At 32.9% G+C, this 26,635-nt stretch overlaps 2 protein-coding genes and 1 pseudogene across 5 annotated transcripts; 2 read left to right on the forward strand and 1 right to left on the reverse strand.

Annotated features, from left to right (window-relative positions):
- Positions 1–1,917: 1,917 nt before the first annotated feature.
- LOC113078671 (mitoguardin 2-like) lies at positions 1,918–13,324 on the reverse strand. Of its 2 annotated transcripts, none has more exons than XM_026251000.1 (16): positions 13,242–13,324; positions 12,494–12,712; positions 10,996–11,203; positions 9,785–9,900; positions 9,565–9,685; positions 8,561–8,691; positions 8,366–8,483; positions 8,187–8,284; positions 7,982–8,094; positions 6,937–7,009; positions 6,758–6,844; positions 6,164–6,262; positions 5,290–5,424; positions 5,050–5,103; positions 4,855–4,971; positions 1,918–3,832 (listed from the first exon to the last, which is right to left on the reverse strand). In XM_026251000.1, the coding sequence occupies exons 2-16, from the start codon at positions 12,671–12,673 to the stop codon at positions 3,626–3,628; spliced, it is 1,857 nt and encodes a 618-aa protein (XP_026106785.1). In that variant the 5' UTR covers positions 12,674–12,712; positions 13,242–13,324; the 3' UTR covers positions 1,918–3,625. The 2 variants fall into 2 exon arrangements, with proteins under 2 accessions (XP_026106785.1, XP_026106786.1); XM_026251001.1 differs by having other exon boundaries at positions 13,238–13,318.
- Positions 13,325–14,061: 737 nt separating this feature from the next.
- On the forward strand, positions 14,062–19,728 carry LOC113078673 (alpha-N-acetyl-neuraminyl-2,3-beta-galactosyl-1,3-N-acetyl-galactosaminide alpha-2,6-sialyltransferase-like). 3 transcript variants are annotated; one of them, XM_026251002.1, is made up of 6 exons: positions 14,062–14,127; positions 14,473–14,544; positions 14,640–14,780; positions 16,260–16,669; positions 16,753–16,860; positions 18,217–19,728. In XM_026251002.1, exons 2-6 carry the CDS (start codon positions 14,533–14,535, stop codon positions 18,425–18,427), a joined length of 882 nt encoding a protein of 293 aa, XP_026106787.1. In that variant the 5' UTR covers positions 14,062–14,127; positions 14,473–14,532; the 3' UTR covers positions 18,428–19,728. The 3 variants fall into 3 exon arrangements, with proteins under 3 accessions (XP_026106787.1, XP_026106790.1, XP_026106789.1); XM_026251004.1 differs by having other exon boundaries at positions 14,118–14,205; XM_026251005.1 differs by lacking the exon at positions 14,640–14,780.
- Positions 19,729–20,397: 669 nt separating this feature from the next.
- On the forward strand, positions 20,398–24,663 carry LOC113078672 (alpha-N-acetylgalactosaminide alpha-2,6-sialyltransferase 6-like; annotated as a pseudogene).
- The last annotated feature ends 1,972 nt before the right edge of the window (positions 24,664–26,635 follow it).

Below are 26,635 nucleotides of genomic sequence, written 5' to 3' on the forward strand. Positions count from 1 at the left end.
ATGTATACAGTGCTTTAAGTGGCCCAAAAGAGGTGCCGGTACATGTATACATTTATTTGACCCTCTAACTTTATCACTCAATATTCTAATTCTATTCTTAAAAAATATAACTACCTTTCGAATCTTTTTGTATTCTATTTTTCTTTTCATTTATTATGCAATTATATATATGTGGGTATGTCTAAAGACCTCTAACTAGCTTGCTCTATTCTTTTTTTTATTCTATCCGTTTTCTTTTTATTTATTATATTATTTAAAATCCCATGCTACGTGTACTGTGTTAACCTAACTGAGACTTGTTATAGCACTTATATATCATTGCTCTTTTTGTTGTTTTTGGATTGCTTCCACTGTCTTCATCTGTAAGTCGCTTTGGATAAAAGCGTCTGCTAAATAAACAAATGTAATGTAAATGTAAATATATATATATATACACATATATATACACATATATATACACATATATATACACATATATATACACATATATATACACACACATATACATATACATATACATATATACACACATACATATACACACACATACATATATATATATATACCCATACATATACTACAACATTTGTCCAATTCGAAAGTACACCGCTATTCAAATGTTTGAGATCAGTAATATTTTTAATAGTTTTGGAGACGTCTCTTTTGCTCATGGAGGCTGCATTTATTTGACCAAAATACAGAAAAAAACGGTCATATTGTGAAATATTATTACTATTTAAAAGAATTGCTTTCTATTTGAATATACTGTAAAATAGAATTTATTCATGTGACATAAAGCTGAATTTTCATCATTGATGGGACAAATGTTGTAGTCCATGTTTTGCTAATAGCAATCAATTATGGTTAATTAAAATGTTAACATTGTAAAATGTAAAAATTGCCTTTAAATCGAATGAGTTTTAATAAAACTGCTGAAGTTTTAAGGTCCTTTAACCCTCTCAGTCACAGAAACCAAATTAAAAGTACTAAAATGTGATTGTCCCTGAATAGTTAGAGACATAAATGATAAGAATAACACATTTCAAAGACAGATAGAAAAGGGGAAAAAAAAGACTTTATGTTGGCTAGGGAAGGCAAGATGTCAACAATTTTCAACAAATACAATGATTAAAACAACATTCATTTGTAAGTACATCAAGGAAAAAAACACAAAGCCAAGTGAAGAACACAAACACACACACACCAAGTAAATATTTCAAGGAAATAAAGACTTGAGTTGCTTTCCAGCACCTCGGTTCATCTTCTTTGGCCATCGTTAGGCACCCAATTCAGCGTAAACATTTTAGACATAAACCTTTATTGTTCATTAAATTATCTGGGTGTAAAATACAGCAGCTGTTGTTTAAAATACCCCCCCCCCCTTCACCTTCTTTTGTCTTCAATTTGGTTTGTTTTGAATCAGTCGTTACAGGAGAAATTAATCATCTATCAGGAATTGTACCATAAATTAATATAAAAATCAGAGCATCTGTTACTCTCAGTCAGTAACTCTTTCAGTGAATCTTTAATAATCACATCAAATATCAATAATCTTGGACCAATGAGATTCAAATACGGGACACATATTTGATAATAAAATGAAATAGGAACAAACCCTTTTATTTTTATATTTAATGAGCACAATCTTGGTTATTCAATTAACAGTAATAATCAGGCAAATGTTCAATGTTGATATTTTAAATACCTCTACATTTCAGATTTCATATAAATTATGAAAAAAAAAGAAACAATTATTATTATTATTATTTTTTACAAATGCACTACATTTAAGCTAGTTTACAACTGTGTTATTATTATTTTTATAAAAATAGAGAAAATTAACATCTGTATGTATCTATCTATCTATCTATATATATATATATATATATATATATATATATATATATATGTGTGCAAGACACCCAATATGAGGAGGAAAGAAACATTGTTTGATTGATTGTTGTAGACATTTCGTGCATATTCAGTTTAAAAATGACCAGAATTTCCCTTTTTTTCTTAAAGTTTTAGTGCATTTATTAGCTCCTATTGCTAATATATATATTTTTTGCAGGTCATGAATGACTATATTTTTAAGCCAATCAAAAGACTTGGAAGATGCTGTTTGGTTGTTTGTTTTGAATATTTCTCATGGGTTGAATACAATTTAAACTATGTATACTTAAAAAAATGTATACTGTAGTATAATATTGTATAGAACAAATAATTCAAACAAAAAGTTCCACTTTAATTGAATCCATGAGTGTAAAGGAATATGCATCCTTGCATCTTTTTTTTATTGTTTTTTACTAAATCAAGGCGAAGTCAAAATGATCAGAAGGGCACAGATGTTGCAGACAGAGTTTAACAACCACAGCTTGAAGGACTGAACTTAAACGGAGTTAATGCAGATTAGCATTGATCTTTCCTACTCACCTATTAATGCTCTCCAACTGTGGCCTTTTTAACCCAATACCACTGCTGTATTAAATTTATAATACTTAATGAATATCTATATAACAGAATAATATAATTGGCTCTTTTAGTCCTGAATATCGATGAAGGACAAAAACAAGGTATATAAGTATGATGAGAAGACAGAAAATATAACAAACCAACAGGCCAACATGTCTTATTAAACATTGATCTGATGAACATTGTGACTAATATAGCACAGCTAATGTGATCGGGACCACGACATCCTGTTTTAGCCTTGAATGATGCACTTCCTGTGCAAGTCTCTGTTCGAAGCGCTCTCAAACTTCCCAAATGTGCTGAGAGATTTAAACTGAAGTTCACAAATCAGTCTGGATTTTCTCTCTCTTCATTGATCTCGCTTCTCGAGATTTAGTGCAAGACTTTATTTGGCCACTGGCACAAACACTCAACGATAGGGACGCACCGATATAAAAGTTTAGCATGATACCGATAACCGATATTTTATTTTTATTTGAAAGCCGATAACTGATACTTTTTGAGAGCCTGATTATAAAAAAGTTCTCATCAATAAAAGCCACATCCCAAACACAGTGTGTATTTTGAACAGTGTATATTTTAAAAATAGTTTTACTCTCCCATTACCAAATTTCATCATAATAAGTCTTACAAATAAATGAAATAATGCATAAATAATGCAAACAAGTGGTCTCAACTCAAGTGTTTCTGAAGGGAATAATGCATTATTTATTGCCTTTAAGATATCGGCCAAATTTTCTTATCGGGCCGATACCGATAACAGAAAATTGAGCATTTATCGGCCGATACCGATAACAGAAAATTGAGCATTTATCGGCCGATATATCGTGCATCCCTACTCAATGACAAACCGACATGTAGCACAAACAAAACCTAGCATTTGGCTGCAGGTGGATTCAGAAGAGCGACTCAACACCAGGCTGCATGTTTGGCTAAACGATGGTTTTATTTAGTTCCTTCTTGGGTTCTTCAGAAACAGAGCATTTCCGAAGCAAATGTGTCTAAATAGCAGCACTGGATATTCAGTGGCAAAATTTGCAGAAGAAAAGATCAAGAAAAGGCCTCGGTTGACCTCGGATGAGTCAGCAGTGGTTTATCTGTCTAAAGCTAAGCGAGACATAGACCGGTCAGGTCTAGATTAGGATTGTGCACCTCAGTCTTGCTGTCTGCTGTTGGCTTGGCAGGGGCTCTTGGGTAAAGCTCCATTGGTCTCAGGTAGACTGTCGATGCCCAAGTAACCCACCAGGATGTCCGCTCGTCTGTGAGATAGACTGAGGATGTCTTCGGCCAGAGACGGGACGGACGTGAAACGCACCTTATCGTGATCAAACATGTCCTTCAGATACTGAACAATCTGTTGCTGTGGAGAACAAAGGAGAACGTGTAACCACATGATACAGCAGATTAATAAACCTTCATTTGTTAGATTCAGTGTTTTTGAATTATTTGATTTTTAGTGGATGCATGTAGTAAATTGATCAAAAGTGACAGTAAAAGGCATTCATTACATTTATTTATTATTCTATGCATCGAAGAATCTTGAAAAATAAAATGCATCACCGTTTCAACAAAAACTGGAAGGATCATAACTGTTTTCAACATTGATAATAATCAGAAATGTTTCTTGTGCAGCAAATCATCATATTAGTATGATTTCTAAAGATCATGTGACACTGAAGACTGGAGGAATGATGCTGAAAATACAGCTGCACATCACAGGAATAAATTACATTTTATTATATATTCACATAGAAAATAGCTTTTTTAATTGTAATATTATTTATTTTTTTTATTTTTTTTGCTGTTTTAACTGTATTTTTTATCAAATAAAAGCCTTGGTGAGCAGAAGAAACTTCTTTCAAAAACACTGAAAAAAACCAACCTTCTGAACATGTTTGATTGTTTTTTTAATTTTAAAATCAAACGAACCTCGTCTTTCTTTACAATAAATGATACTTCATTGCTTTTATTAATGTTTTGAGAGAGAGAGAGATAGACAGACAGATAAAGCAAAATCTGTATTTTTGTCTTGTTTTCCAAGCAAAATGCAATAAATAATAAGTTTTTAATGAGAAATTGCTTAAAATGAATCGAGTTTTATGATTAAAATGAGAAAAATTCATCTGTTCATGTTCATTTTGCATCTCAAGTAAATGTGTCTTGATTTAAGAATCTGTATGCAACATTTAAAGCCTTGACTTTATGACTCTTTAAGGTCTTAATTTGTAGCAGAGTGAATTTGAAGACCTTTTTAAGTTTTGTCTCTGTTCTCGATCTGATCACTGAGATCAGATTAGCATCAGATTATGTCCTGATCTGGATCACCGGGAGGTTTATTTAAGGTATAACGGAGGATCGTGGAGAAGACGGAGAAAGCCTTACCTTGAATACGGTGCACACCTCACTGAGGTGCTGTGGGGGGCCCAGAAACCCAAAAGCCAGAACTGGACTCACATGTTCAGAGATGGCATAGAAATGGGCAATAAAACCATCAGGAACCTGAGCAACAAACAGAAAACAGCTTGATGTGGTCTGATTCTAGATCATATAATGTCATGTTGTGTTTTGCGCACTCACCATTAGCAATCTCCTTTTGGCTTTTAGCACGGACCAACAGGCTGTAGCCAATGCCTTATGTGTACAGAGAGACACAGAACGATTAATACAGCGACAGATCAAGACAGAGAAAAGCACCAGAACATAGATGGTTTCTGCAGGACTGGAGAATAACAACCTTATTCTCCGTTTTGGCTCTAAATGAAACGTTAACTTTCAGTTTTTGTCTGGATTGGATTTGGAGCGCTAACATTTGCGTACCGTCTTTTTAAAACTGTCCGAGAGCCACCGGTTCCTAAGAACGGCCACCACTGAAGACGGAGGACTTTCCAGATCTTCAAACGCATCCATGAGGATAAAGTCCAGCACCATGTCAAAGAAGTTCATACAGACCACCTACAGATAAGTCAAAGGTCAAACTAACCACTACAAGGCCAAAGAGAGAGCCTTCGTCTTATTAAATATGCGTGACCCTGGAGCACAAAGAGCAGTCTTAAGTCTCTGGGGTATATTTGTAGAAATAGCCAAAAAAACACTGTATGGGGCAAAATGACTGATTTTTCTTTTATGCCAAAAACCATTAGGATATTAAGTAAAGATCATGTTTCATGAAGATATTTTGTACATTTTCTACCGTAAATATATTAAAACTTAGTTTTTGATTAGTAATATGCATTGCTAAGAAATCATCTGGATACATTTAAAGGCGATTTTCTCAGCATTTTGATTTTTTTTGCACCCTCAGATTCCAGATTTTCAAATAGTTGTATCTCCAAACTATACATCAATGGAAATATGATTTATTCAGCTTTCAGATGATGCATAAGTTTAAATTTTGAAAAAAATGTACCCTTATGACTGGTATTGTGGTCCAGGGTCACATATTATTAGTATTTATTAATATGCTAAATTATTAATTTGTAACTTTGTTGTGTTTAAGTTTACATTTTTCATCTAATATTTATATTTTATTTGATTTCAACTTTATTTAGATTAATTTCAGGACTTTGGAGTTAACAATATCAACAGTGGAACAGTCGAAAAAACCAGCTTGAAATCAGACATCAACACACAGAATATAATTTAGCCAACGATTAAAGAAAGATTGACAGACGGACTGATAAACAGGACGAACCCCTCGTCCTTCCAGCTCCATCTTGGTGACGGGCCACGTCTCTTCTCTCTGTGTGTACTGCAGCATGTCTTCATAACTCTCCAGAAACGCCTCCGGACTCTAAACACACACACACACACACACACAATTCGTTTTTTAAAGCAATTTTTAAAAATGAAAGCTACAGTCAAAAGTTTGAAACAATTAAGCCACCAAGGCTGGATTTGTTTGATTACAAAAACAATAAAAACGGTAATTTTGTAAAATATTATTTCAAAATAAAATCTAATTTAATCCTTTGATTGAAAAGCTGAATTTCCACAAAAATATTCCACAACACCGATAATAATCAGAAATGTTTCTTGAGCAGTAAATCATCATATCAGACTGATTTCTGAAGATCATGTGACACTGAAGACTGCAGTAATGATGCTGAAAATACAGCGGAGCATCAAAGAAATAAATTACATTTTAACAGATATTCACACAGAAAACAGCTATTTGAAATTCTAATAATATTTCACAATTTTATCTGTATTTTTCAAATAAATGCAGCCTTGAAGAGAGTTAAAAATCATAAAAACATTTGAATTATTCCATTCATTTGTGAAGCACCTTGTTGGCTTTGGCCAGAAGTCCCGATATTATCTGCTTCCCTGCATCCATGAAGAACATCCTGTGCGTCTCATCCAGCAGCAGCAGCTACAGATACGACAAACACACACAGATCTCACCAACAGCCCCGTTCCCCTGTGTGTGTGTGTGTGTGTAATCGTGTGTGAGAGTGTGCTGACCTGGAAGGCCTGGCGAACACAGTGCAGTTTAGCGAGGAAGTCCTCATCGCTGTAACACTCCAGAAGTTCGGTTCTGTAACAGAGGCACAAAAACAACACAGAGTGTGTTTTCCCATCAGTCCTTGCTCCCTCCAATCCCAGAGGAGAATGATGTGTGGAGACATCTGTACTGTGTGTGCATACGTACATTGAGTCCCGTCTCAGTTTAGAATCAGCGCTAATGGAGTGGACTAAAAACTTCACCAATTTAATCAATTTTCAATTCAAGTTTACAATTTCCTTGATTCCATTTTTTTTATTTTAATTACATTTTAATAACCAAAAAAATTATATCAAATCAACTGAATTCTTAAACCTTTAAAAAAATCTTTATTTAATTTATTGACACAATAATATTTTTTAGAATAATATTTATTTAGATTTTTTCAGAAATGTTGTCTTAATTTCTCTGGATTCTGTGTGTTATGATTTAATTCAAACATGTCATCAAAAAACATTGATAATTGAATGAAATCTAAAAAATTTAAAAAAACATTCCTTCAAAAATAATGAATAATATATTTTATACTAAACAAAAAATAATAACGAATCAACTGAATTATTATTTTTATTTTAATTTGGTCAAAAATATTGTGATTATATATCAATATCAATATAATAATATTTATAATATTGTAAGATAATATTATTTTTACTGCTGCCAAATTAACATATTACACAAAATCAGAAAAAAAATATCTTAAAATATTTTACTTTAAAATTTAAGTTAAATATTTAAGAAAATAGTTTTATAGAACATTTATTTTATTGTAACTGAATTATTATATTACTAATTATGAATTACAATTATATACATTATATAAATACTTAATTTCCTAATGTCTTATTTTCTTCATAAATAAAGAAGAAAACAAGAAATTTAAAAATAAATGTCATTTTCAAATGTTAAACCATTTATTATAATCTAAAATGGACATTAAAAAAATGTAAATACTACAAAAGTGGTAGTGGCAGTAGTATGTAATGTGCAGGCAGTGTGCAGCACCTCATCGATCTACAGGCCACGCCTCCATCCTTCACCAAACCCAGGGCTTCCTCATACAGCGCCGCCGGCTTCAGCGAACGATACGTGTCCTCTAGAGAGAACGCCTCGAACAACTACAGAGATAAAGAGGGAAGTGACATCATCTACATGCAGGAGAAAACACACATATGTGTGAGTGTGAGTGTGTGTGTGTGTGTGTCCCGACCTCAGCTGCAGAGAAGAACGAGTCGTCTGATGAGGCATCGTCGTCTCTGACGGGATGGGAGCTCCCTAGTGTGGGCAGGATCAGCGTAGCTTCACTCTCTGCACACAAACGGCTTGGTTAGGAAGCTGAAAACACTCCCAGCTGACGTCAGCGTGTGTTTGTGTTTGTGTGCGTCTCACCCAGGTCAGCCTGGAGGACGTCGGCCGGGATGGTGCTGCCGAAGTCTTCCTGTAGGTGATAGGCTCGGTGCAGAAGAGACTCCAGCTTCTCCGCAAACTGATGATGATGAAGCTCAGGCTGGAAATCAGAAAGTGTGTTTTTATTTAGCAGCGCTTGGCATTCTTCTACTTGCCATACGAGTAAGAGATATTCACCGAGTGACGCTCCACGAGTTCTGCCCCCTGCGAGCCGAGACTGTGTGCTCCAGATGCACAGGAATCAGCTCGGTGTCTGACGTTTAAAGCCAGTTCCCATTTGCGCAGGGCTTCCTCAAACAGCTCCATCCCTGCAAGAGGAAGATCAACATCAGCTGCACACATGCAAAAGCAATGGACTCATTTATAGCAAGAGTGCACCTCAAAAACCTACATCATAACAGGAGTTCTGACCTTTGTCTTCTTTGTTGCCTTTTTCTCACAATCATCAGAAATGATATGTCACTTGACAACTTAAAATCTCAAAATTCATCCTTTGAAACCCCTTTTAAATTCAAACATTGCATTACCATGAGAATGGTAGATCAAAATCATGTTACAAAATATTTTCAGTCATATAAAAAAAATGTGAGTGACAGTTACAAGGTTAATTCTTGTTTTAAAATTTTAAATATTTGAAAATGTGCATTTAAATTTTAAAATACACTACTGTTCAAAAGTTTTTTTTATGTTTGGTAAGTCACTAATGCTCATCAAGGCTTTATTTATTTAAACAAAAATACTGTAAAAACAGCAAAAAAAAGCAAGAAAAATTTGAAATATTATTACAGCTTAACATAACTGTTTTATATTGTAATATATTTTAAGATGCCATTTATTCCTGTGATGCGCAGCTGTATTTTCAGCATCATTCCTCCAGTCTTCAGTGTCACGTGATCTTCAGAAATCATGAAAATATGCTGACTTTTGCTGCTCAAGAAACATTTCTGATTATTAGCGATACTGAAAACAGTCGTGCTTTTTCAAATGTTAGTGGAAACTATTTTCTCAAGATTCTTTGATGAATAGAAAGTTCTGAAGAACAGCATTAATATGAAACGTGCTATCACCTTTGTTAAATTTAATGTGTACCTGCTGAATAAAAGTATTAATTACATCCAAAAAACTAAATTGAATGGTAGTGTAGAATGTGAAAAAGTATGTAGCATGGAAAAAGAGATTACCAATGAGATAGAGGTTCTCAGCGTTGGCATCCTCCCCGACTCCAGACTCCTCTGCCACTGGCTCCGCCTCCCGCAGCATCCCGGTGTTCACTGATTGGTTGGGAGAGGAGGGGCCTCGCATCTGAGGCGGATCCAAATGAAATGTTAGTTAAACTCTTTAATAGGAGTTTGCTGACTGATAAACAGGAAGACAGTGTGTGCAGCTCTGAGGTTCACGCACAGAAGCGATGCTGTGTGAAGAGCTGGAGTGTTTGCTCTGTGTGAGAGACGAGACGCCGCTGAGAGTGTCATTACTGCGAGCACTGGGACTCATCATCTGACGCCCTGGAACCGGCCCTGAAAACACACAAAAACAAACCACTGCTAATGCACAGGGGACAAATCAGAATAAAACTGATTCTCTAAAGCAGCCTAATTCATTTCATTAATATAAAATTATGGGCATTGATACAATTTTATTTAATATTGTCATATTTTATACAATTATGAACATTAAACAATTGCATTCACTCAAAGTAGCCTTATTAATTCAATAAAAAACAGTCACAAAAACTAATTTATGTTTTTGGTGCAGTAAACCTAGACTACAATATCATTTCATATTTTTTCAAATTTAGAAAATTATATATTTGTTACATTTTACAATACAATATGAAATTATGGACATTAATAATAAATATTAATTAATTTTAATATTACATAAAATACCCACACAATTATTCAAATTAGCCAGACTAATTTTTTTTTTAACCTGAAATGATAGTTTTATATTATAATAAAAATTACAGAAATTAAAAAATTGAAATACTGGAACATTCACTCATAGTAGCCTAAATCATTTAATGAAAATGATCACAAAAACTAATTTAGGACTGTTTGAGAGACTGTGGTTTAAGAAACCTCTAATTGTATATAATTTAAAGAATACTAAAATTTAAATTGTATATTATAATACAAAAATATGGAAGTTAAAAATTAAAATACTCAAAAGTGTCCTGATTAATTTCATGCATATCGTCACAAAACCAATCTATGCATGTTTTGGTGCAATAAAAACTGACTAAATTAACAATTTTATATTATTTCATATTTATAAAATTATAATTTCATATTATTTTATATTGTAATATTAAATTATGGGCATCAAAAATGTAAATACTCACACATTCACTCAAAGTAGCCTGATTAATTTAATGAAAATGGTCGCAAAAGTAATTTATGACTGTTTTGGTGTAATAAAATAATCATTTTCTAATATTTTAAATGATAACAGAAAATTATGGACAAATAAAAAAATAATAATAATATCCTTGCACATTCATTTATAATAGCATGATTCATTTATAAATATAATCATTACCCTAAAATGATCATAATATAGTTTATATTATAATGTTTTATTTCAAGAGCAGAATATGTGAAAACGCTCACCTCTCTTGAGCGAGGCTGGCCGGCTGGTTCGGATCAGCGGTTCTGGGATGCCCACAGGTTTCTGAGCTTCTTTACTGACGATCTGCTTCCTCTTCCTGCTCCGTCTCTTCAGCTGATGTGCGGTCAGAGCCAGAGCCACGCTGCCCAGAGCCGTGGCAAACAACACCTTCTTCAGACTCGGACTCAACTTCAGCTGAGAGAATATAGACTGAGAAAACACAGATGAGACAAAGAAAGAGAAAACGAGAGAAGAAGATGGGAATCAGTTATTATCGGTTTTCACATTGCATTTATCATATATATATATATAACTTACTGAAAACTTACTGAAAAAATCAATAAATTGCATTATTTAAGACTGAAATGTTACTTAAATTTTTTCAAAAATATCATTTTAAATTACAATCATTTATATTATATTACAAAATTGTGGGCATTAAATGAAATGAAATTAAATTAAATTAAGAAATTGCGGGCATTAAATAAGATAAAATAAAATAAAACAATTGTGGGCATTAAATAAAATTAAGTCAAGTTAAATAAAGAAATTCTGGGCCTTAAATAAAATAAAATAAAATAAAATAAAATCCAAAAAAAAATATGGTCATTAAATTAAATTTTAACAATTGTGGGCATTAAATGAAATAAAAAAAATTCTAGGAATTAAATTATAATTATATATATTATAAAATATATAATTAAATTAAATTAAATTAAATAATTAAATAAACATTCACTCAAAGTAGCCTAATTAATTACATAAAAATGGTCACAAATTTGTAAAAACATGTAAAAAAATCTGTGTAATTACTGATAAAAACGAAAAACTACTAAAGAATGTTGGTAACTCAAATAAAGCATAAATAAAAAAAAAATACATATTAAACGAAACCTTAAACTGCAAAAAAAGTAAAGATCTGTACAAATAAGATAAGGTACTGAAATAACTCTACTAAAAATAGGAATATAAAAAACGAAATAAAAAATATTTATACTGTAGTGCATTCCCTACAAAGAAAAAAAAGTCCACTAAAACCCAAGACTTGTAGTTTGTCAGCATTCTTCTGTATGTGTGTGTGTGTGTGTGTGTGTGTGTGTGTGTGTGTGTGTGTATAATGACATGGGTATGACACAGGTATTACAAGGAGAGGGTGTCTTATGAGGACATAACCCATGTCCCCATTTTTAAAAACGCTTATAAATCATACAGAATGAGTTTTTTTGAGAAAGTAAAAATGCACAAAGTTTCCTGTGAGGGTTAGGAAATATACAGTTTGTAAAAACTATTACACCTATGGGATGAACACACTTTTCACAAAAACAAACATGTGTGTGTGTGTGTGTGTCTCTCTCTCTGTATGTATGTGTATGTGTGTGTCTCTGTGTGTGAATGTGTGTGTGTGTGTGTCTCTCTCTCTCTGTTTGTGAATGTGTGTCTCTCTGTGAGTGTGTAGGTGTAGATGCAGAATAGAGAGAGGCGTGTGTTGTGTTTGTTTACCTGTCCAAAGGTGGAATACAGGAACACAGGTATCTCAGCCACGGTCATGGCCAAGGCCTGCATGATGGACACGCCCTCAGCGCTTCTGATTGACATCTCAGCTCCGCCCCTCCCTCCAGCTGACACTTTCACATCCGAGTCGCTCCACACAGATCCTGGAACAGCTGGAGCAGGACTCATCCACAAACAGAGCTTTCCATTATATTACATTACCTTTGCCTTGGAGACAATGAAAACAGGTTCATACTGTGGTTTAGATAAGAAGCTTTGCTTATATAAACAGACCGATAGACACTATATGCAAAACATGTGTCAATATTAACAATTTAAGGAAGACATTTAGTTAGACGCCTCATATTCTAACATTTAAATACAACAATAAAGACTTAATCTGATCTATAAATAGTTGATAAATTGATTTGATAATGACTTTGTTATTGAATATCTCAGATCTGATCACTTTAAAAGCTTTAAGAGATTAATCTTAAACACTTCCCCTCAAAATCCTCATTACTATGAAATGAAAAAAATATTAATATTATTATCATAAATATATACACAAATTGTTGCATGTCTTTAGCAGCTGCACATTAGCTTAGCTCAACACACACACACACACACAGAGACAGACAGACAAGGCAGATACCAGTAACATAAACATTTATATATGTTTAAAGCGGAGCTAAGATCAGACAAACAATAGCAGCTTTAAACGCAATACTCAGAGTGAAATAGCACACTCACTTACTCCTGGTTTGGAAGGACATTTTCATTCCGCATTGCACATAATAACCTTTGATTTCCTGATGGGCGGGGCAAAGTATTGAGCCACAGCGGAAAGATCCAATAACAGCTTCACAAGGCTCAGCGGTAACCAATCGGATAAGAGGAGGGAAAGACGCAACGCGTTGCTTATCCAATGGGATCAACAGGCGCGACGCGACTCTTGCACTAAATAAACAGAGCATATTTTATTATTATTATTAATAAGAATAATAATAATGACAACATTATCAATAATAATAATATATAAAAAAAATATTAAGATTACGTGTAATACACATTGTATGATAAAATCTACAATATGTATTATGTGTTACTTAGTCCACAGTAATCAAAAGCAAACAACGCAAATTTGCGAAATATTTCATACATTTTCACAGTTCTAACTTTAATCTGACTATATATAGTCTTAGTATTTGACCGGTTGCCATGATAAACGGTAAAATGCCGATGATTAAGTATGACATTTTTTATTTATTTATTTATTTAGTTTATTATAAAATCTCCGATATTTTAGTTAGATCTGGATTCATTTACATCTCTAAATACCGCGTTTAAATGATTAAATGTTTTTCCTTAATACTTTTTTTCTACGTAATCCAAAATGTATTCTCTTATTCTCCAATTTAAGTAATCTACTATCTATCTATCCATCATTCATCCATCCATCCATCCATCCATCTATCCATCCATCCATCCATCCATCCATCCATCCATCCATTCATCCATCCATCTATCTATCTATATATCTATGTTGTTGTTATTCCTCCAACGTCACACTCAGAGGCGGAACTAAAGTCTCAGTAGGGTTTTCCTCTCGGACCGTAAATATCAGCGTGCCAAGGGAAAATGTAAGAAGGCTAATCTAAGAGCTAATTATATTGTTATCTGTTGTTTTGATGATGTCCATATACTAGTATCCGATTACAGTTAAGGCACATACAATCATTAAGCAATGGCTTGTATATTGATTTCGTGTTGTGTTTATTTTCGTTCCGCTCCGATAAAAGTTTAGCATTATCAGCAGCTTTGTCACTGTAATCAAAAGCCACAGTAGTGATACTTAAATACATTTATATATATATATATATATTATTGATTATGTATATAATAATTTTTTTCACATATGTGTGTTCAGTGAGTGCTTGCTGGAAGAATATTATATCAATATAATATTTTCTAATATATTTTCTCAGGAAAATGAGGATTTGCTTCCCAGTTCATCAGCTGGGTTGGAGCTTCAGCCTCAACAGGACATGAAATCCCTGGTACAGTAAAAAAAATAAAAAAAATAAAATAAAATTATATATATATATAAAATACTGACTCTGAATGAGGCTTTCTCCCGTCCTTCATTCCTCAGAGGTTTCCCTGGATCTGCCTTGTCATTTTCTCTGTGTGTCTGCTGCTGTGGTACTGTCATGTGATGAGGTCTAGATTTAACATGAAAACAGGTCTGCGTGGTTATGTGAGGCTTCAGTTCAACACTCGCTCAGCATCACATGTGAGCTGCATTCCAGCTTTGACCCTTTGAACAATTCAGTTTGAAAGAAATAACTCAATTTGCTAAAAATATACTCAGCCTCCAAGATTAGGATAAGTTTGTTTGTTCATCAGATTTGGAGAAATGCAGAATCATTGCTACATTTCACCAAATCTGATGACGAAACAAACTCATCTACAAGCCCGATTCCAAAAAAGTTGTGACACTGTACAAATTGTGATTAAAAAAGGAATGGAATAATTTGCCATGCCAAATATTGGCTCATTTTGGATTTCATGAGAGCTACACATTCCAAAAAAGTTGGGACAGGTAGCAATAAGAGGCCTGGAAAGTTAAATGTACATATAAGGAACAGCTGGAGGATCAATTTGCAACTTATTAGGTCAATTGGCAACATGATTGGGTATAAAAAGAGCCTCTCAGAGTGGCAGTGTATCTCAGAAGTCAAGATGGGCAGAGGATCACCAATTCCCCCAATGCTGTGGCGAAAAATAGTGGAGCAATATCAGAAAGGAGTTTCTCAGAGGAAAATTGCAATGATTTTGAAGTTATCATCATCTACAGTGCATAATATCATCCAAAAATTCAGAGAATCTGGAACAATCTCTGTATGTAAGGGTCAAGGATGGTAAACCATACTGGATGCCCTTGATCTTCGGGGCCTTAAGAGGCATTGCATCACATACAGGAATGATACTGTAATGGAAATCACAGCATGGGCTTAGGAACACTTCCAGAAAACGCATGTGACATGGGCAGCTTACACATCTGGAAATGCACCATCAATGCTGAAAGGTATATCCAACTTCTAGAACAACATATGCTCCCATCCAGACGTCGTCTCTTTCAGGGAAGACTTTGCATTTTCCATCATGACAATGCCAGACCACACACTGCATCAATTACAACATCATGGCTGTGTAGAAGAAAGATCCGGGTCTGAAATGACCAGCCTGTAGTCCAGATCTTTCACACATAGAAAACATTTGGTGCATCATAAAGAGGAAGATGCGATCAAGAAGACCTAAGACAGTTGAGCAACTAGAAGCCTGTATTAGACAAGAATGGGACAACATTCCTATTCCTGAACTTGAGCGACTCGTCTCCTCCGTCCCCAGACGTTTGCAGACTGTTATAAAAAGAAGAGAGGATGCCACACAGTGGTAAACATGGCCTTGTCCCAACATTTTTAAGATGCGGTGATGCCATGAAATTTAAAATCAACTTATTTTTCACTTAAAATTATACATTTTTTCAGTTTAAACACTTGATATGTCATCTCTGATGTATTCTGAATACAATATTGACATTTGAAACTTCCACATCATTGCATTCTGTTTATACACAATTTGTAGTGTCCCAACTTTTTTGGAATCTGGAGGTGGAGAGGGTGGAGTATATTTTCAGCAATGTCTTATTTTTAGATGAAATATTCCTTTAAGATGCACACATGCTTTTGTATTTATGATGTATTTCCAGTTCCTGGACTTCCGCTGTGGCCGCTGTGCTGTAGTGTCCAGCTCCGGGCAGATGCTGGGCGGTGGACGGGGTCAGGAGATCGACCGACACGACTGTGTGATCCGGATGAACGTGGCACCCACCGTCGGCTTCGAGGTTGATGTGGGGAACAGGACCAGTCTGCGTGTGGTCTCTCACACCAGCGTCCCACACCTGCTTCGGCAGCAGGGATATTTCTTCGGGCCAGAGGCGGGAACTACATACGTCATCTGGGGCCCTGAGAAAAACATGAGGCAGGACGGAAAAGGGAAAATCTATAATGCACTAGTGAAGCTAGCCAAGAAGTATCCACGTACAAATATCTACACCGTCACCACAGAAAAGGTTCAGTACTGTGATCGCATCTTTCAAAACGAGACGGGCAAAAACAGGTTACTCTTCCTCTCTTCTGTCATCATTATTATGTAGAACAGCAATTGTGAATGTAGTTAATGGATTGCTTTATCTCTGTCAGGATGAAATCGGGGGCCTTTCTCAGTACAGGGTTTTTTACCATGATTCTGTCTCTGGAGATGTGTGACAGTATTCTGGTTTATGGAATGATTGACGGATCTTACTGCAGGTCAGTTCAGTTGTTTTAGGTGAATTTGTTAAGAAAATACATTTTTGCATTGCTGTTAATTACGGAGCTGACATTATGTATATCATCTATACAAAAAACAGTTTACAGAATTAAAGGTCTGTAGAATTTTACACTTGTATTTATATCTCCGTATATTATATAACCAGTAGATTCATATTTTGAAGCGGATATTACTTTTATTGTGTTATCACACACATATAATATAATTTTATACATTTGTATATTTATGATTCACATGTCAAAGTGAATGTTAATTTTAGTAAGTTTATATATATATATATATATATATATATATATATATATATATATATATATATATATATATATATATATATATATATATATATATGTATATGTATATGTGTGTGTGTGTGTGTGTGTGTGTGTATATTCACAATTACTTGAAATTAATATAATAAATAAATTAATATAATTATTAATTATGTGTAATTTGTCACATTTATAGAAAATACTAAAATATAGAATATATTTATAGATAATCTATACATGTTTAAGTTTATAATTAATAAATAATTTACATAATTTATACCGTATACTCTTTCGCAAACTTTATAACATGTGCAAAAATTAATTTACAGAATGAATGGATGGTTGGATTTTTCATACCTTGTTTATGTTTACACTTATTTATAGCTTTATATATATGTAATCAACAGATTCATTCTTTAAAATGAATGTATATATTTTTTTTAAATAACTATATTAATGTGTTTTTCTGAGCAAAAAATAAAAATGATACATTTTCCCCTGATTTACAGAAGAGATCCACTAAAATGTCATTCAAAAATCACTTTATGACACATTAAAAACTAATAACTTTCACTCCGAATACTAATTAGTTATAATTAGTCTAAATGTTTTAAATTCGCCAAGATTTCTATCCGAGATTTCGCCCTTTTGTCAGAAATAATTTATTACTCCTTTAAAACACATTCAAATTTAAAATGCTCCCTTATTATTTTATATATTTGAATATGTAAACGTCAGAATAAGCATGTTCTTAACATCTTTACATACATTTTGTAAATATATAAATATTCAACCAAAATCAAAAACGTATTAAAGTAGACTCTTTACTTACATTTAACGTGCTTTCTATGAACACTCTTGTACATCTATTTTGATGCATCTTTGACCCACAGAAAGAAAGAGAAGCTGAGTACAAAAACAGGCACAGTTATTTAGAAAATGCATGTTTTGATATGAATTTAACACCCTGGACAAATCAGAAACTCTTAAGCGTTCATGCATTTTTGCAGTTGTCTTTTGCAAAATGACATTTCTTCACTAACCTCTGTTTTGGTTTGATTACAGTAACGCCAACCACTCGTTTGTGCCGTATCACTACTACGAGCCGTCGCGTCTGGATGAGTGCCGCATGTACCGCGCTCACGAACACGCCAAGAGGGGCGGCCATCGCTTCATCACAGAGAAGCGGATCTACAGCCGCTGGGCGTCTCAGGGGAAGCTGCAGCTCGTTTATCCACCCTGGACACCGCAGGAACATAGTTTCAACCAGGTTTGAAGCAGGTCTGGCTTCAGGAAACCTTTTTCCTCTCAATGTCAGTTTATGCTTGTATCAAAAAAGCATTGTTGAGTTTGCTGTTTGAATCATGCTGCTTTGCCGTTGTTTATTCAGCACGGTTCATGATTCTGTGTAGGGTTCTCTTCATAACAACCAGCCTTCTGCATTATTGTGTCAGTTTGTTTGTTTGTTAGTCTGATCTCTGGTTTACTAGCACTTTCTATGGTCAACCACTGAAATAATTAAAGCTTCAATGACATTACATTGTATTAACGTCACACAATACCTCTTATGTCAAACATAAATATCTGAATCCATGCATTTCCTACACACCGATAACCACTGTAGAGTGAGTTTCTATCCCTCCCTAAAAATCATACAAAATCACTAATAATGTATGTCAATGATATTATATAATCTATGATATCAATGCAGTAATCTTATATTACTACATGGGATCACTGCAATTTTTTTTTATTTTTTTTTTTTTGCAGTGTTAGATGTGGTAATATTTTATTTGCATTAGTATTATAATTATTAATAAGTAATACTAAAATAGCTATTCATCATTTGGAATGTTTTCTGACACTGATGTTTTTATTATTAACACTGTGATTTCCTAATTTTTTATTTTTTTTAGCATGTTTTTAAACATTTCACATTCTCGTCAACAAAATGATGTCCACATTGTTTCAAGAATGCTCAGCTTACTTATGACCTTTTGCTTTGACCGCACTTTTTATTGTATTATTTTAAGCGTTATTTTTAATGATTTGACATCTAACCCAAAAGGGTTCATTTCAATTTTAAATGACTGAAAAGGTACTGTGCTTTTATAATTATATATGTTTATTTTTGTATTTATTCCAAGGTGCAAAATGTTACTGCGGAACCAAACTCTATTATTTTCGATATTTCAATATTGCATGTATCTGTTTGCTTAAGATGGCTTTTGGTGCTTGTCTTAGCAGTGTTTATTTCATATATTAACCCAAGAGAAACTAACTGTATTTGAAAATGAATATATAATGAGGTCATATTATGAATTAATATCACTAGATGATATTCAATTTAATGTGTATTTTGTTTGACATTACATTGTGTCTTATTTTCAACTACATACTGACTGATTTTTTTTAAACTTTAGATTCACATGTAAGAGATCCTTACACACATAATTTGGTGAAGATTACTGTGTATTCCTGTGGTGATGGTTTGACCTGTGGTGACTCAAGTTTAGGCCTTTTTTGCTCTGTATTTGAAATTTACATGGCCAGTTAATAAACTAAGCATTACTGTAATTTAATGTGTCTGTGGTTTGTATTGCCTTATTTATTTAGACCTTTTTTGTTCATGCATATATACAGAAAGCAAACAGTAATCCTGCATAATATTATTACAATATAAAATAATGGTTTCTATTTTAATATCCTTTATATATTATCCTTCTATATTAATATCCTTTCAAAAAAGAAAGAGTAAAAAAATTACTATTTAAATTAATGCTCAATAAATAAATAAAAGGATCATGTGATGAAGATTAGAGTAATGATGCTAAAATTCCATTATTTTACATCATGATATTTCAAAATATATATATATATATATATATTTTTTTTTTATCAAATAAATGCATCCTTGATGAGCAGAAGAAACTCGTTCTGATCCCCCATAACTTTTGAACGGTTATGTATATATATATATATATATATATATATATATATATATATATATATATATATATATATATATATATATATGTTTGTAAAATACATTTTTGGCTATTTAAAATAACTATTTTCTATTTGAATATATAGTCAAATATAATGTATTCCCGTGATCAGCATCATTACTTCAGTCTTCAGTGCAGCAGCTTGATCCTTCCAAACACCGCCCACCGCGTGTGGGAGTGTTCTGATTGGTCGATTCAGTTCTGGCTTCTCTTGCGTCATCAGTGTAAACGCGGCTTGGGCGCATGCGCAGTTTGCGCACACGCTCCTCCGACGGAAGGCTTGATGATGGTGATGATGATGTTTATGATGGTGATAATGCTGCGCAGATTCAGAAACTTCCAGAATCAAGCCCTGACGCTTCGGTAAGAATCATCGTGATTGTGTCAATTATAATAATAATCAATAATAGTGTCATTATGTACACAGACGTGTTTATTTCTGGTATATTTTTATTTAAAGAGGCACTGGAGGTATGATTTATGACAGATTTCAATATATTTAACACATTTGATTAAATTCATGATTTAAATTTTTAAAGATGGTCTCCATGTCAGATTGAATATTAAATAATTTTATGGTGTGATTGTCTGCCGTTTGAATGAACCGGCTATTTTTTTATTTGCATGTGGTTCATATTTTATCAATAATGGCTTGTGTAAATGTCACACCTTGGCAAATGGGTTCTGACAATATTTTTGCATTTTTATTTCGGAATATAAGTTTGAATTGAACTGATATATGATGTACACACAGGCTCGGTCTTACAGGTGTGAGTGATTTTCTCTTTCTGTAGACATGAGCACTGAAACCTGACAGAAGGACAGCAGGAGAATGAGACTGCGGAGTGTAGATAAAGTGAGTAAAAAAAACATAAATAAATTTAAAACTAATTTTTATACATCATTTTTAAAAAATGTACACTACTGGTCAAATGTTCTGATTAATTAGCTTTTAAATGCATTTGAAATAAGTCTCTTTAAAAAAACTTAATCACAGGAATACATTTTATTTTAAAATAGAAAACAATTATTTTAAATTAATAATAATATTAAAAAATAAATAAATTAATTAATTTTATAATTTCTATAATATATATATATATATATATATATATATATATATATATATTTTTTTTTTTTTTTTTTTCCAAACTTGTATAATAGATTGATCTTCCACTGTATTTATATGCATTGTTTTTTCACCATTTACATTTTTAAAATACATTAAAATTAGCATTTACCTTAAAATGTACATTTGTTTATAATCAAAACGAGATGCATTAATTATGCCATAAATCTTTAGAGAAAATTAAATATTTCATGGACTGATAAATCACTGTTTGTATTTCAGAGGTTTGTTCATTCAGTGATGGAAAGGCATGTTGCTAATTGTGTGTGGTTCTCAGCAATCAATAATCAATATTAAATACTGCCGCTATTTTTGGAGTTTTGAGAACATTCAATTATTTTCTGAATTGACTCTCAGCTCCTCTGTGCTTCCTCAGCATTGGCAGCGCGGGCAGCGGATGGTGATTTATGGGACGGTCTTCCTCATCATGACCCTCCTCATCCTCTACAGCTCCAGCAGCTCGGCTGATCTTTACACCACCTTCGAAGTCAACCAGTTTCACTTCACCATCAAACACACCAACCTCAAGAAATGGGCCGGGAACGAGGGTTACGTTCCTGTTTACGGGAACAAGGTGATGCCAACATTTTTACAAATAATATTTATAACCCATCCACTAAATAATAAAAAAAGCCCAAATATGTACATTTTTTCATGGGCTAAATCTGGCCGAAATATATGCAGTATACACAATTTAAGAAAATTATTTCTTGTAAACCTTCAAAGCACACACACACACATATATATGTGCATATGTATGTACTGTATGTGTGTGTTGTATAATATAGATTTACTTTGAACATATTTTTTAAAAAGTCCAAAAACAAAGTGAAGAAATTAAGTAAACTTAAAAATATAGTTGACGTATTAATTAATTAATATTTTAATACTATTATCATAAAATATTTTAATAAAAAAATGTACAAATTATTATTATTTTAATATATAAATATATTTCAACATCTATATTAGCTATATATATATATATAGCTGTATTTATAATACTTTTTTGTATTTTTTAAAATATATTTACAAATATTTCTGAAATCTATATTATTTGCTGCATGGAAAAATGCATTAGAATTCTTTATAAAATAAAAAGATGGATCATGTAAGTTTTTATAAATTATTATTTATTTGAATATATAAATATATTTAAAATCTATATTAACAATACATGTTTTGTAAATTTTTTGTATATTTTTAAAAATAGTAAAAAAAATACAGTATCCCTAGAATTCTTAATAAAAATAAATGATTGCTCATATAAAGTTTTACAAATCATTTAAATAATTAATTAACTATATATTTTTTCTTACATCAATATAAGCAATACATTTAGAATTTTTTGGTTTATTTTGCTTTATTTCCACAATATATATGACTACATGTATGACTTGCTGTAAGGAATGAAATGCATGCTGCTGGATTGCTGTCTCAGAGCATGAAGCTGCACTGCCATCAGTGTGCGTTAGTGACCAGCTCCAGTCACATGTTGGGGACTCACGCCGGAGACGAGATCGACCGCACAGAGTGTGTCATCCGCATGAACGACGCGCCAACCTCTGGCTACGAATCAGACGTGGGGAACCGGACCAGCGTGCGCGTCGTGGCTCATTCCAGCGTGTTCCGGGTGGTTCGCAAACCCACAGACTTCCTGAATCGCTCAGAGAGCCCTGCCATCATATTCTGGGGTCCGTCGACAAGGATCGGCTGCGAGGCGAAGGGAACGCTGTACAGACTGATCCAGAGAGTCAGTATGACCTACAGTAACCTGTCCTTCTTCCTCATCTCACCTGGCAAAATGCAGAAGTTTGACTCGCTCTTTCAGAAAGAGACCGCCGAGACAGGTAAACACGTCAGTTTTAACATCTTTATTTATTTTCATTTGCTTCATGTTTTACATTCACATTTAGCAGATGCTTATATTATTTTATTGTTTTAATGTTTCTAAAACGGGTTGAAAGCCAGGTGAAATATGGCCAAAGATATCAGCAGAATATTTTTCTGTATCATTCAATATCATAGTTTTCAGTTTAATATTCAGATGCATTCCACATTGTTAGATCTCAAAGATTAATGCACATGTAATTTGTTTATTTACAGGGAAGCTACCTTTTAATTTAGGGTGCCATGAAATTGCATGTATTTTTTCCCAATTTTTTTTTATTTAATTCAAAGTTATCATCAACAATAGTGTCTAATGAAATTAATTTATAAAACTTGAACAGTTGAATTGATCTTTTCAAATGTGATCAAATGATAATTACAATTAATTTAAGACATTAACTAAGAGTTGTAGTTTAGTACCATTGATATACTATCATGGTTTTGGGTTAATATTTTAAATTAGATAAAAAAAATTAAAGTCTTAGTAATTTTCTGCTGTCATTTCTATTATTTTTAAACAGCTTTATAATTTTTTATTGTTTTAATTTTTAGTTTGTTTATTATTGTTGTAGTAACAATAATAAATGTTACCTTGTAAGTAATAAATAGAAATATTTTATGTAATATATATATTTATAGTGTATACTGCATATATATTATATATTGATTCATCACTCAGCCCTAATTTGTTCTTTTTTCGTATTGTAATATAATTATATATATATATATATATATATATATATATATATATATATATATATATATATATATATATATATGAAGAAATAAAGTAAACATAAATATATAATTGAATATAATTATTCATATTAATAAAATTAATAATTACAATATTTAATATAAAAATAAAAAATATTAAAATATTATAATATAGTTGTAATTCTAATAAAAATATTTATATATATATATATTAATATATATATATATATACTATATATATATATATATATATAAATAGATTTCAACATCTGAAATGAGTTTGTCCTTTATTGTATTGTTTGAACAGTTGCTATATTTTTCAGTGTTTGTTCATGTTTCACAGAAAAAGGTCTCAGTCCTGGTTAAGCACCGGCTGGTTTACCATGGTGATTGCTATTGAGATGTGTGACAACATAAAGGTTTATGGGATGGTGCCACCAAACCATTGTGGGTTAAGATGAAATAGTATTACCTGGAAAAGTGCAGTTTGACTCTAATGTTGATTGGGCAAACAGTAAGTTTCATCATTGAATCAATATAATCCCTGAAATGTAGTTTCCTGAATTGTGTTTCCTGTAGGAAGCGTCCTCAGCCCAAACGGTTGCCCTATCACTATTACAAGCCCAGAGGTCCAGACGAGTGTGTGACGTACCTCCAGAACGAGAGGGGGCGCCGTGGAGCACACCACCGCTTCATCACTGAGAAACAGGTGTTTGCACGCTGGGCCAAGCAGTAAACAACATCAGCTACAGACACCCGGCCTGGTGAGAAAACTGTCCTGCTGAGCCAGAGCCAACATGGCGGCTGTCTTTAACAACGTTTGAGGCCAAGACCAAGCCAATCTTAGTTTAATGAACAGATGGTGGAACGCTTATCGTCTGAAGCATGCGTAAAGTTTTCTCTTACAGTGTTTTTCACGTCTTGTCAACACATCTGAGCGTTACTCGGTGTGAAACTACTAGAGAACAGAATCAAACTACTTTACAAGATTAAGAGTATGTTTTTATCATGTAAATAAGAACTATTGAAAAAAAGAATTATTTTTACAAGTTTATATATGGTTTTAAAAATGCCCTATAAAGACAATATTACAATTAACTATTTAAAAAAACACACCTTTTTTTTATGGCCAGGTGAATGGTCATCATTTTTCAGATAAACTGCACATTTTGTTCTGCTTTATGGAGAGCTATTTATGCTTTATACCATTATCAGGAAGTCATATGAAATCTGACTAAATGTCAGTCAGTTCTAGACATCCCCAGAACTCCTATAATTGGTTCTAGAGCTTTGCTGAAAAATCACTACAAGAACATGCCCGGGTCATTTTTTCTTACAAAATAAAGAAAACCAGGCTTATATAGGACAATTAATATGTTAATATGTTGACAAAAACACTCAACAAATTAATTAAAACTTCAACTATAATTAGAACGAAAAGGGAACATTTAAAAATAAAAGCTAATTTAAATATTAACTAATAATTATTGGAATAATCTTAAAGATAAAATAATAAAAATGGACTAAAACTGGAAAACCTAATAAATACAATTTGACAAACACAAATACATTTTTTTTAATACAAACTGAAAACAATATCGTGCTGGACCTAAAACAGGCTTCATTAAATATTCGTCTTTCTCTTTCATTTGTTCATAGACCCGAACATATCATATAACCTAAGAAGTAAACAAAATGCATTCTATTCAGAATCAATCACAAACAGACAGATGTGTCGCTGTGTGTCAGTGGTGTCTTGAGGCCCTTCAGTTTACCATGACCTTTTACTTTCATGTATTAGCAGTATTTCATAAGACTGCTGTAATGCTGAGCTGTGCACTCACTGGAGGACTGTGCTTTCATTGGACAACTCAAGTTGTTGTTGGTAACAGTTAGTGCTCGTCTGGGTAACTTCTGTGCTGCTTTGAATGTCTTGCCTTCACTCAAAACCCAGAAATAACAGCTGCTCAATAACACAACCACTCCGAATGATTTGCATTAAAGGAACAGTAAAAAAAATGAACATTTGCTGTTAATGTGCTCACCTTCAGGTCGTCCAAGATGAGTTTGTTTCTTCATCAGATTTAGAGAACTGTAGCATTGCATCAGTGTCACTGTGTCTCACCAGTGGATGGTCTGCAGTGAATGGGTGCCGTCAGAATGAGAGTCCAAACAGCTGATAAAAACATTTTTATTTTTGAATGAACTACTCCTCTAAGTACTTCTCTAATCGTCAAAAATCAACAAGCATGAGACGAACATATTGAATGAAACATTTCGTTGTAAACATTCCAAATATTAAATATTTAATGTTCAAGTCCTGCTCTCAATTATCACCCATAATGTTAAAACCTTCAGAATTTTTTTTTTCTTCATCCATTCATTTGGTTATTTAAAATTAACCATCTGCCCGAGCGCAAGAGCAGAGGGATTGTGGGTAATAACCATCTGGGGCATTTGTATTAAGATGCTTTCATTCTGGAAGGGTTGCAGACCAAAATCAGAATGTATTATTATGAGAATGATGATGATTATAACTTGACTGTATGATCTGATTGTTTTGCTCGTTTTCTCATTATGAATGTTCTGTACATGCCTGTCTTAGAAAATAAACGTATACATTTGAAAACAGACTTGTTTCATGATTTTGGATAGTTATTATTATAGAAAAATATAGATGTACATTATGTAAAGTGTACATCATAGTAGTACTTGTTGCCAGGGGCAGATCTAGAAAAAT

This window comes from Carassius auratus, unplaced genomic scaffold (genome assembly GCF_003368295.1).
Source record: "Carassius auratus strain Wakin unplaced genomic scaffold, ASM336829v1 scaf_tig00026304, whole genome shotgun sequence".
NCBI classification, from domain to species: domain Eukaryota; kingdom Metazoa; phylum Chordata; class Actinopteri; order Cypriniformes; family Cyprinidae; genus Carassius; species Carassius auratus.